Here is a 12,975-nt window from a genome sequence, read left to right on the forward strand (position 1 = left end):
AAGGACTACCTGCTTCTGCCCCCGGCTCACAATACATGGATCGTGTTATGCCTGGATATCACTGCAGAGATGGCAGAGAGAGAAAATAAATCAGCTCCGTGAGCAAGCAAGTGGGAGATTTGTGTCTATGAGTATCACCACAGGAAAAAAAAACAATGTTGCCAAAGTGATTCAATATGCCTTGCTGCAGAAAAAAAACGCTTATTGGTAAAAGGTGACAAAATGGCTAACATCTGCAAAAGAGATGTGAAATAAAATTTAAAAAAATCTAAATTAAATTAAAGATTTATTCTAGTCTATTACAACTTGGGTTTTGTGTTCATTGTTCATCAAATGATTCCTTTCAACTAATTTCAACTAACTAATTATAGCACTAGTCACCAAAGTAATTGCGGGGATCAGGGAAGGCAGCGTTATAGTTACAACAAAGTTCAATGGGACAAGAATGAGTGGTCAGACAGAGAGGTTGTGAACAAGCCAACAGTTCGATTATTATAAACCATTTTATTTACAGGTACCGAAAGTGAGTGCACCTGAATTGTTGCCAGTGGGTACTGCAGCTGCTGTGCCTGCTCCGTTCAGACTTTGTGTTTATGTATTTTTATGCACTTTATTTAATTCTTTTGCACCCATCACCTTAGCTATCATCATAAACGACATGCAGACACTAAAAGATTCAATAAAGTCCCAAAGAAAGCACAGAGAGAAATGATCAGGCATCAGGAGCAGTCAGAGGTCCCAGGCACATCGTACACCCTTGCCCAACATCCTACTAGCCAACGTCCAGTCTCTACAAAACAAATTGGATAAAGTACCAGAGAGACATACAGGGCTGTAACACCCTGCCTTACAGGTTCATCGCATGGACAGTGCAGCAGACTCTCTCACAAGCTGTTCACCCAACCTGTAGCAGCTGACCACCAAATGTCGCCCATTGTATCTTCCCCGGGAGTTTACCTCAGTCATCTTTAGTATGTTCTACAATTCACCACAGACAGACACTGAGCTGCCTGCATGATGCCCTTGTTAGCCTTTAGGCTTGTTAGCCCTCATCATGGCAGTAACCTCCGATGGGTGTGCAACCTGCAGTCTCTCCTGAGCAAATCAAACCATGCCACTTTAAAAGTAAAAACAACAGCTGAATCAGGAAGTTATGTTTTAGCAGGACGTCACATGCTGGACTGACCAATCAGGGGCTGCTCTTCAGTTCAGTCTGTCTAATGCTGACTGGGACATAAAACAATCATTTCAAGAGTCCTGTGACAGCAACAGATATCAGATCTTTTAGAGAATTTCAACAAATATAACAGAAAAGGTTTCTGAAATAAATTTCAAACCCCAGCTTTAACAGAAGTATTTTAATGCAATCACACTCTAGCTCAAGGCAGCCACTTCTGTCACTGATAAATTCTCTCACAGATGCAGCAGGCCTGTAAGCCACAAAGTGACACTGAATTGTGAAGGCGAGATATGATTCAGACTTAGTTCACACTCAGGAACTGAGTGTGCTTGTATGATAGCTCAAAGTATCGCAGACTTTAGAAAGACAAGTGAACAGGGAGGAAATCAGAAAAAACACATTTGGCAGAATAATATGCCTTTTTACACAATGCAATATGTTTTATGATACCAGGATGAGAGAAAAGATAGGACCATGAAAATATATAACAGTAGCACCCCAAGGTAATAAAGGGTCTTGAGTAAAACAGGGCAGTTGGGTAATAACATTGTAATTATACAGTAACTAATAGTTTATGGCAATGATAATGAGGTTTAATTTCTGCAGTAGTTTAATAATATTTCAAGGTAATAAGGACCAAAATATCTTTACACCATTATTACTATTATTGTGTGGGTATTATTAGTAGTATTATCATTATTATTAACCAAATTACCACTGTCTCTAAAATGATTTTACACAGTGATGTTACCACATTTTTATTGATAGACTTTAAGCCTGAAATAACCAGATTATTGTGAGCAGAGACCTACTGCCTACTTGTTATTACCATGTAACTACTGATAGTTTGTTCTATTTTCATCAAGATTTCCAGTGTTACTCTAATGTTTATGCTATAATATTGACTTATTATGCAAAATAAGTCCTAGTACTAATACTCCACCCTGTTGCCACCCTGATATAGCTTATTACCTTGTAATGACTGAGCTGGAATGTAAAGTGCTACTGATTTAAGAATATATTGCCACACTACATGGTATTGTGATATCATTTGTATACTAAAATAAAATTAGACATTGGTGATAAAACTTTATAAATTTAGACTTTAGACTTTAACTTTATTTCTCTTTAATTAGTTACTACACAAAACATCATAACATTAGTTTGATAGTGTATAGAGGAGTAAAACTAGCTAGCTAATGATTTAGCACTACATTATGATAATAATTCAATTGTACTTAGCCTGCACACTGTTAAATATAATTATAGATGTTTCAAATGTGCTTTTCTACAATCAAGAGTTTCCACTATGACTGGCACATATTCCACAGCTGCACTGCTCCTTTTATTTTCCACTTTTTGACACTGCCTGCACCGCTTTGATCCACTCCTTTCTTTCTTCGCCCGTAGCAGCTTGGAGGAAGTAGTGAGTTTCATCTGAGGTGATGATCTCAAAGAGGTTGCCATCAACGTCATATTTTTTGGCTGAAAAGGAGGGAAAGGAGTTAAAAGGGATGAGCTAAAGAGAAACGACTGACAGTAAACAGCAATTATATTTCCTGGTCACAGTCTGTCACAGTTGCAAAGCAACAGGGTGTGTGTATCCTGTGACAACGGTCTCACTCACCATCAGGCACATGCTCCACAGCTGTCACCACAGACCCACGGAGATGGATGGAGCCCAGAGGGTCATCACCCTGTCACAAAGAAAGAAAGGAGACAAAAGAAGGCAGAAATTTGGAGCATGGAAGATTTTGTGAGTACAAGTTCTCAACTTCTTTCAGCTTGTAAAAGTCAGTATATTTACCTTTGCAGGATCATAATAATGCATATAAGCAGGGTCATCCCGCAGTATGAATTTTCGCACCTTCCAGTTTTTTCTTCTATGTCCCTGTGATAAAATAACACACGGGGCTTTATCTTATTTGCTGAAAATCACTAAAATTGTCAAGCAGATGTTATTTAGACTTCCTCTTTCAGTGCATGTAACAAAGTACTTGCAAAATTATAATAACAGAAAAGTTTCTTTCCACCACAGAGTGTGTGTGTGTACTTTCATCTGCATGTTTGTGAATGTGGGAGGTACGTTGAAAAGTATGATGTTCTGCAGCTGGACAATATAGAACCTGGCTTCTTGTCAAGATATTATTATTGTTATGGGAACAGTGTATACATCTTTTAAATTATTGTTGTAAAGATAGGAAGTGGAACAAAAACATGGTGACACTTTTGCTTGCATTCTGATTCACCTGTTTAAGTAAACAGCCCTGTTTTATGATGTTTCCTCTGAATTCTTCCTTCATAAGCACATCTTCATCGCTGGAGTAGCCTTCACAGAAGAACCCACTGTCTGCCTGCCACAGCAACGGACACACATATCATACATAGATACATATTAATAATCTTAGGAAATCATATTGAAACATTACTGTGCCAACATTTGTCTTGCTGGAAAAAGACCTAAATTCCGTTTAACATAAAGATACCATTCTTTGTTAAATACGGTAGTAACTTTTTGACACTCAGTTGAACTTACAAAGTAATAAAGAGCATTTGACTCATCTAAGAAGGCCGTTTGCTCTCCACTTTCTGCTCCTGCTTTTGACAGGTCACCCGCAGGCTGGAGAAAACCCTCATTCAGGAGCCCTGTTGCTAACATGAGGGCCTCGGGCCTATTTCTTACTTTCTCCTTTGAAATCAGCCACTCTACCACTGTCGCACCTGTGCAAAAATAGGGAAAGAGTAAAAAATGATGAGAGTGTTAGAAGATTTAAAAAGAAAACAAGTTCTTTCACACCTGTAACATCAATCAAACCAAGTCAACAGTACCAGTGAAGCAGTGGTTGAAGACTCGATTCTCCTGCTCCAGTTTTAACTCTTTCACTCCATCATCCTGGTCTTTCATCAGGGTGTACAGCTCACTGAGAAAACGCAATGTGGACACTGTCAACATGTCATGCCATCTATTATTCTCTATTCACTAAGACACTAAGGCAGTCCTGTCAAGCTCGCATTTTCTCTACATGCTGAAATGGTGTGCCTGTTGCTCTACTTTTAAGAGTGAACAGTGGTAAACAAAAAACTTTTGTGTGTTTTTTAAGTGTTTCCAAAACCAAAAGCACAAGAGCACACTTGTAAGGAATGTACAGTATTTATGTATGTAGTAGTAAGGCTATCATAGTGTTAGTTCAGGGCCAATAAGCTTATATTTAGCTTTACGTTATTTTGTGAAGTCACAGGTTTGGTTACAATATGGTTCAGGGTACATACATCCACAGTGTGCACTGGTCTTGGATGCTACCTAATCAGAGTTTAGGCTATCGTAAGTGGCTCTGTCTCGCTGTCATTGCATTTGGGGAAGTTTACACTCCAGCAACCCCAACCAAACTCATGACTTGCCAGTCACATCAGTGAGTCCTCATCCTCAAAGCCTTTACTCTTGCAACTAAAAAGCAAAATATAAAGTTTGAACAACAGTAACAATAAAGCATAAATCTAACCTCTGTGTTTCTTGTATGTATGATTTCCTATAATAAACTAATCCAAACCGGGTTGTGTTGGAATGAAATAACACTTGAAATGACACTTATAATGGTTAAGGTGCTGCCAAAGAGGGTTTTCATTTAACTAACAGAGTTAGTATTAGCTTAATTAGCTAGCAAAATCTTCCCGTGACAGTAATAATTTCAGCCTGCATATTGGAAGTCCCCTGCTATAAGCCTGCTTTGGTTTGCCTGTCTGAAATGAATGACCCATTATTTTAGAAAAAATTACAAAAAGCTGTAACTCATTGTGTGTGAGGTGTAACTATTGGGACTGAGACTTAGCTAAGGGTCAGTTGTTAGAATGAAATTAATCCTGGTCCTTTCAAATTATTGTTTCCACCATTAAGAAGATTTTACAGAACATACGCTAGGTTGATCGTTTCAGGCAGGCGAATGGAGCGTCTTGTGGACTTCCTGGCAAACTTTTTTCCCCCCTGTAGGCAGGTAATGGCTCTCTTCATGTCCTTCACCCAAAACTCTCTCTCCTCCACATGTGAGGCTTGGAAGAAGTGGTCCTGCTTCTTCTCTGTGGTGATCTTGAAAACCAGCTAAATGGAGCATTATTAGTCAGTCACACTGTTATATGTTCTGTTTATTTCTGAGATTTACCCAGAAACCACAGCTGCTATTGGGAAGATTTGTCACCATTTGTCTCAAACTAATGACATTAAATTGAGTGTTTTAACATTTAAACGTTAATAGTAGTCTTGAACTCTGTGCCTAAACCAATATACTTTCCCATTACTATAATTTCCAAGTATCTAATACTTTTGTTGTTTCTTTGATTCTGGGTCTATGTTCTCTAGGTTGTTCTCTGTCTGTCTCCTGTCTGATTCTGCAGAAGTCAATTCAATTCAATCTAGCTTTATTGGCATGAATGTAAAACAAAAATATTGCCAAAGCTACAAATAAATTACAAAAGAACAATTCATATCATACAGTTCATTAAAAAAAGCAAATAAAAAAAGTGCTAGTTCAGATTTTACAGCAGGTATACTTGACATTTTCTTACCGTCCTCTTGCCAAAATCCTGGCAAGGATTGATGAGCGTGGCTCCCTTTAGTGGGATCATTCCTTTTGGAGAACTGTCTGTTTTCTTTTTATAGAATTCCACCCCATCATCTGACAGCACCACCCACACCACCTTCCAGGAGTTTAGCACTGTACCCTGAGGATCAATAAGACAAGTGACAACAGGCAGCCTTGAGCAAAAGTGCGAAAGTATAGGTCGACGATGTAGTTATAACAGAGAGCATGTTGTACATGAACTGAATATTTTGATTTACACCTATTTTAACATTTCTTTGTCATCATTAAAGATACTTGTTTCTGATAACCTCCTCATCTTCTATAAAAATCCCACTGTCCAAAGATACACCAGGAATAGCACTATACATCACGCTTCTTACTTTAAGCGGTGGCCTTTAAATCCGAGGCGGAGTGCATGGCTTTGAAGGTCACTAGTCACTCAAAAGTAAGAAAGTTTCACATAAAACAAGATTGTTAACTTTTTGTTCAGATGACGTAACATGAAAAATGGCAAATTAAGTTTTTGTTATGACACAGATTTCCCCTCAATCCATTTGCTTTGTGTTTCATTTCACACGCTGAGTTTGTAAAGTGAAAGAATACCAAAACGAAAGCCGACAGCTCTTATTGGATCAGGCACCATTTACCATAAATTAGAATGCAGAAATGAATCTATAGTTAGTCATTCTTTTAATACATATGGGGAAGAATCGCTAGCTTTGGCAACCCTTTTCTGGAACAGTTTGAGTTTGTGTTCATGCTGTATGTGTTCCTTTTCACTTGGTTTGTTATTGAACAAACTATCATGCTCTGTTGAGCTTGCAGTGACTTCAGTACCTTTCACGATCTTTGGTCTGTTGTCTGTCTGGTCTGTTGTGTTTCTTGTTTGGTGTGTTGGAAATATTTCTGTGCATGTTTTGTTGTTTGTTTGATTTTGGGTCTGTGTTCTGTGGGTTGTTCTAGTTCTGTCTGTCTCCTGTCTGATTCTGCAGTAGTCAATTCAATTCAATGTAGCTGTATTGGCATGATTATACAGTTCATTAAATAAAGCAAATAAAAAAGTAAAAGTGTGTGTTTGTGTGTGTAAAATAAAATAAAATAAAATATAAAAATAAATAAAACAGTAGACGTGTGTGTGAGTGTGTGTGTGTATTAATAGACAAAAAAAATCAGTATTAAATGTGAAATAAAAAATAAAACAAGCAAAGGAACAATGAAAATAATAATAATTTGAAAAAATTTCAGAACAGTTATTTAATATATTTATCTGTCTAATCTGAGTTTCCACTGGTAGTCCTGAGTTTGTAGCATGAGGAGATAAATTTTGCAGCAATGATTTGGCATTCTGGCATTTCTCCCGGTAAATAGGGGAGTTTCTGTGTGTCTGACATAAATGCGAATTTGGAGTATATTTGTGAAATGTTTGTGTTGAAGAAGTGTTTTTCTCTTAATGTTTTATATTTAGGGCATGAGGTTACAAAGTGCAGCTCTGTCTCCACCTGTCCTCTGTCACACTGGGAGCAGAGTCTCTCCTCTTCTGGTAGCCAGCTCTGTCTGTGGAGACCTTGGCCAGGCTGTGTTCACTCATTCTGAATGTTGCCAACATTTTTCTTAGTTTAGGACGTTTTATTGTGCTCAGGTAATTTGCCAGTGTGAATTCTCTTTTTAGGGTCAGATAACTTTGTGATTTACTTTGTGTTTTGGTGATTTCTTTCCAGTATTCATTATATTTTTCTTTTTGCTTGTTGATAATTTGGTTTGGTCTGCTTGAGTTGGTGTTGCTGTCCTGAGGTTGTTGGGGACTTGTTACTGCAGAGAGCCTCAGGACCAGCTGGCTGAGGGGACTCTTCTCTGGTTTCAGCTCCTGGTATGTTAGGGCTTTGTGATGGTATGTCTGGGGGTTAGCTGATTTTAAGTGACTGTAAAATTTAATTGATCTTTTCTGTATTTTTAGCAAGAGGGTATTGGCCGAGCTCTGCTCTGCACAGATTGCAGATATGCTTTTTCTCTGCAGCTGCAGGATGTTCAGTAGTCTGTGCATGATGTTTAGTGTCCTGAGTCTTGTCTGTTCCTGTTTCTATCTTCCTGATTTCCCTTGATTTGTACCACCTGTTGATCTCCCTGCCTGTGTGCATGTGCATGCATGTGTGTGTGTGTGTGTGTATGTTAGCTTGATTACCCCTTATGTGTCTCACCTGTTTGTTCCCTGCCTTCTCGTTAACCCTGTATTTATTGTCTGCTGTTCAGTTGAGTCTTTGCTGGATTGTTGTATTATCATGTCTTGTACTTGCTGTGTGTCTGCTTACCACGGTGTCTGTGGTCTCCACTTGAAACCCTGCCTGTCTATTTTTGCAGTTGCTGAGTTTTCAGACTTCCCTGAAGCTCTGCCTGTTTGGTTTTTGCGTTCACAGTATTCTTAGACTTCTTCGTTCCCTTCTGCCTGCCTCCAGGGAAGATTATTATTTATTGTGATATAATATACAGAGAAATTAATACACATCTACCAACAAAATATAATTTTCCAAGTCAGAAGGAGACATGTCAGAAAGTGGGTAAGAACAAGCCATACTGGAATGCAGAACTTAAAAAACTATGGAAGGATAAAGAACATGCAGAAAAGGAATTTTTAAAATGTAAAAATCCATTGATCAGAAGGCAATTTAAAGATAAATGTACACAAACTCGATTATTTTTGATAAGAGGATACGGTTCCATAAAAGGCAATTTAGAAGAGGACAAGCATTACAGTTGGATCGATTAAAAAGTAACAACTCACAACAATTTTGGAAAGAAATAAACAAATTGGGTCCAAAGAAATTGAAAAAGATTTCAATGGAAATTATATTAGAGAATGGTGACACGGAATGTCACGTATGAATGACTTAGCTCTACAAATTAAGGATGCTAATTTAGGAGTATTACTTGATGGTACTAAATTGGAAATTCTATTATATGCGGATGATATAATCTTACTAGCTGAGTCTGAGTCTGATTTACAGAAAATGTTAAATGTGGTTAATTTGTGGTGTTTCAAGTGGCGATTCGCTATAAATCAAAGCAAAACACATATAATGCGTTTTAGAAAGAAAGGCACAGAAAGAAGTACAAATATATTTAGCTTTGGCTCAGTCACTCTAGATTATGTTAGTGCATATAAACATCTGGGGGTTTTCTTGATGAATTCCTGACCGACGAGGCTGGTATTAAATCTCGCGTTGATTCTGGCGGGAGAGCTCTAGGATCAGTTATTAATAAACTGAAAATATGTAAGGATCTTGGATATTCTACATATACTAGACTTTATGGTGCATGTGTTTCTCAAATACTGAACTATGCTGCAGGGGTGTGGGGCTTGAAAGAATCCAAAACGGTAGATACCATACATAATAGAGCCATACCATGTTTTCTGGGGGTTCATAAATTTGCTCCGATCCTAGCAATTCAGGGAGATATGGGCTGTGTACCAGGAGCTGTACAGAGAAAATGTGAAATGATACGACTGTTGAACCGTCTAATCAGAATGGCAGAGAATAGAGTAAATAAGAGTATTTAGGTGGAGTAAAGCTCACAGGTCTCCATGGGTAAAGGAGATTTATTCTATATTTGAGGAGGTAGATATGTTGTATATCTACAGGAACAATTTAAGTTGTAATGTTAACTCGCTTAAACACAAGTTGTTATTGAAATTTGAAGAAAAATGGTTTGAAAATTTTTTATTAAAGCCAAAATTAAGGACATGTATGCATATCAAACAGAATTGTATGTTACATCTCGTTTATCTAGAAGCCAGAGATCCTTGGTTGCACAGCTGAGATCTGGGATTTTGCCTCTGGCCATTGAGGTTGATCGATTAAAAAATATCCCAGAGGAAAACGAATTGTGTGAGCTATGTGACCTTGGTGAAGTGGAAAGTGAATCTCATTTCCTCTTGTACTGTACACATTATGATGATCTAAGAGAATCTTTGTTTCTGGATGTTACACGGCAAATCTCTGAAATAGTTTGGTATGCTGACGATCTAAAATTAGTATGTTTGTTTAACTATGATATATCTAAGTTTGCAAACTTTGTCTCAAAGGCTTGGAAAAGAAGGCAAGCTAGTTTTTTTTAACTAGATTTAATTTTGTTCTGTGTAGGGTTATGGGTTTATGTGGGTGGTTATCTGAGTAAATGTGAATGCATCTGTGTGTGATACATGCATGTATCTGAATACACATGTACCATTTATTATTATTCCGCTTCTAATCCTTGTTTATATTTGGTTAGCTCTGTATATGATGTACTCTGTACCTGGTTATCTTGTATATTATTTTACTTTTATTTATTTTTTTCTGTATATTAATGTTGGTGTCTTGTAAGCCCATGCAGGCTGGGTATAATCCTACGCATGACACAATAATAAAGCTTCATTCATTCATTCATGCTCAGTTTATCAAGGATCTTTTGGATTTACTTTCCCATTTTGATTCACTGCTTGAATTTGGACTATTCATTGTATTATTTCTGTCTTATGTTTTCTGTTAAGTAAAACAAATCCTGAAGAACTGAACCTGCCTAGCTCCACTGTCCTGGGTTTTGGGTCATTTCACACACGACAAACCCTAACAGTACCCTTCACTCTCTCAGGGAACAGTGGAAACTTATTTATCCAGTGACATTTTTTCCTTCAGCAAGGCTTGCTTTTGAGAATGTATATAAAGTTTAATGTTACATAACTTGTGTTAGAAGTCTTCCCAAACTATATCTGTTGTGAAACACATGCCTTCAAGCATCACAAGAAAGCTGTGTGTAAAATTGTGGCTGTGGTCAACAAATTCAACCATGCAGTGGATAAATAACATAACAGAAGTATATAGTGTTGGAATATCAGCCTTTGCCTTCTGAACAGCTTTAATCCTCAGTATTGTCATGTCCTGCACTGTGTGTAGTAGGACACCGTAACGTTCGTACTTCATATGTTGTGTAGAGTTTCAATAATACTGTTTTTATGCAACACAGATTTGTAACAAGTTTACCAGTGAAGGGTGATTATATATCAGAATTGTATTTACAGCTCGTTTTCACTGTCCCCAAGTAAGGCCATTTATTGCAGGATTAACTGTATATTTATTACTGTATATTGAAGTGCTTTCCATTTCATGGTACTTTATGCTTCTAGTCCGCTGCAACTCAGAGGCAAATGTGTAGTTTTACCACTACATTTCTTGCAATTTCCTCCACTCCTATCAGTTACGAACAGGAAACTGAGGCTAGGCTCACCAATATTGGGCAATAGAAGATTGGAAATTTTGCCTGGTCTGATGAGTCTTGATTTCAGCCTCAACATTCAGATAGCAGGGTCAAATTTGGTGTAAACAATGATAAAAGCATGGATCCATCCTGCCTTGTATCAACAGTTCAGGCTGCTGGTGGTGGTGTAATGATGTGGGGGATATTTTCTTAACACACTTTGGGCCCCTTAGTACCAATTGAGCATCATTTAAATACGACAGCCTACCTGAGTCTTGTTGCTGACCATGTCCATGCCTTTATGACCACAGTGTACCCATCTTCTGATGGCTACTTCCAGCAGGATAATGCACCATGTCACAAAGCTCAAATCATCTCAAACTGGTTTCTTGAACATGACAATGAGTTCAATGACAATGAGTTGCTCCATTGGCCTCCACAGTCACCAGATCTCAAGACAATAGAGCAACATGGATGTGCAGTCGACAAATCTGCAGCAACTGCATGATGCTATCATGTCAATATGTCAATATGAAGTCTCTGAGGAATGTGTTCTACACATTATTGAAAGTACGCGACAAAGAATTAAGGCTGTTCTGAAGGCAAAAGATGTCCAACCCAGCACAAGCAAGGTGTGCCTAATAAAGAGGCCATTGAATGTACATAGCTATAGATATATAAGGTATATCCAAGGAAGGTTAAATCAAGAGCATCTGGACTTATTTGAAGATATTAGAAGGTATAACTAAAATAAATATGTTATTTTCATTTTGTCAAAGTCAATTAAAGTTTAAAGTCTAAAATACAGTGAATACATGTGACTTTGATTGGCATGTTAGGTCTGCAGAAAGCAAAATCTCACTCTTGGCTCAATCTAGATTTAGGGTGTAAAACGGACACTTACTCACTGCACGTTCTTTGTAAAATAAATTTCCAGTTTATGTGTAGGAAGTGGCTTATGTGTCAATTTTGAACATACACATTGTTTATATGTCTGCCCTCTGTTGTTCACGAAAGCGTTTGGAATTTGTTTGTGTTTGGGGATTTCATAGTATAATAATGTCATATTGCAATTGGACAGCATTTGTTTCAGGGCAAAGCGTTCTTAGGTAAATCGGTTTTATGTAGAATAAATGGTGAAACAACCTACTAAACACTTACTAAAGTCATGTTTTACTCGTGGACAGAAGCAGGAACTTGAGGTTTTTTTGGAGCTGTGTGTAGTGTTCAGCAACTTTTTGTTGTTGTCTGTTCCTCTAGGTGCTGTTTGACTTGGAACAATATTTCTTTTTACCAGTGTTGTTTGTCCAGGCCAGAATTTATCTAGATGTTTATTTATTTTTGTCACAGTTTAGGTGACTGAGTTCAAAAACTCAAACGTGTTACTTGTCAGACCTCTACATTCGACATTTCTTTGATTCACACTTTGATTAAGTTTGTTTTTTATCGTGTAGATTTCAAATTGCATTTGTTTTACTGTAATATTTACCACCAATAGGTATAGTGTGAATGTGTTGCTAGAAAGCCAAACCTCTCAGTATCTGCAGAACCAATCATAAAGTTGTCATTTCTGTTATAATTTTGTCAGTGTTAGACTTTAAAAAACACATTCAAGCTCTACAAATGCAGCACGAAGCGGACAGTGTTTTCTTGTAGTTATTCTTACCTTTTTCACCAAGTATCCCTCTCTGATCTGTTGTGGCTCCATTACCCTGCTCTCTGCTGATGTCAGACCTTTGTCGCTTTTTTAGTGAATGTCAAAAGCATTTCTTACCCAATCCACCTACACTCTCTCTCTCTCTCTCTCTCTCTCTCTCTCTCTCTCTCTCTCTCTCTCTCTCTCTCTCTCTCTCTCTCCGCACGCCGGACAAGTAGCGTGCATGTAACTCAGAATAGAGCTCACGGTTCAGTGGATTTCAGGTGGAAGAAAGGGAATTTGTAAGCAGATGATTGTGAGGTAGAGAAGAAAGAGAGCCACATGTTTAATAATGG

The 12,975-nt window shown here is 37.8% G+C and overlaps 1 protein-coding gene across 2 annotated transcripts; it reads right to left on the reverse strand.

The window, feature by feature from the left end:
* Positions 1 to 1,343: 1,343 nt before the first annotated feature.
* On the reverse strand, positions 1,344 to 12,739 carry plek (pleckstrin). 2 transcript variants are annotated; one of them, XM_046071482.1, is made up of 9 exons: positions 12,650 to 12,739; positions 5,738 to 5,893; positions 5,092 to 5,273; positions 4,010 to 4,101; positions 3,717 to 3,901; positions 3,430 to 3,534; positions 2,988 to 3,071; positions 2,808 to 2,877; positions 1,344 to 2,665 (listed from the first exon to the last, which is right to left on the reverse strand). In XM_046071482.1, the coding sequence occupies exons 1-9, from the start codon at positions 12,689 to 12,691 to the stop codon at positions 2,526 to 2,528; spliced, it is 1,056 nt and encodes a 351-aa protein (XP_045927438.1). In that variant the 5' UTR covers positions 12,692 to 12,739; the 3' UTR covers positions 1,344 to 2,525. The 2 variants fall into 2 exon arrangements, with proteins under 2 accessions (XP_045927438.1, XP_045927439.1); XM_046071483.1 differs by lacking the exon at positions 12,650 to 12,739 and adding an exon at positions 6,135 to 6,319.
* Between the last annotated feature and the right edge of the window lie 236 nt (positions 12,740 to 12,975).

The sequence above is a fragment of the Micropterus dolomieu genome, linkage group LG15 (genome assembly GCF_021292245.1).
Source record: "Micropterus dolomieu isolate WLL.071019.BEF.003 ecotype Adirondacks linkage group LG15, ASM2129224v1, whole genome shotgun sequence".
NCBI classification, from domain to species: Eukaryota; Metazoa; Chordata; class Actinopteri; order Centrarchiformes; family Centrarchidae; genus Micropterus; species Micropterus dolomieu.

Excerpts from the sequence above, each read along its gene's own strand:
- plek (XM_046071482.1), bottom strand. The coding sequence starts at position 12,691 with ATGGAGCCACAACAGATCAGAGAGGGATACTTGGTGAAAAAG. Across the intron at positions 3,902-4,009 it reads CTTCAACCACTGCTTCACTG|GTGCGACAGTGGTAGAGTGG; the intron begins GTACTGTTGACT and ends ATTTTTGCACAG. Across the intron at positions 2,878-2,987 it reads ATTATTATGATCCTGCAAAG|GGTGATGACCCTCTGGGCTC; the intron begins GTAAATATACTG and ends TCTTTGTGACAG.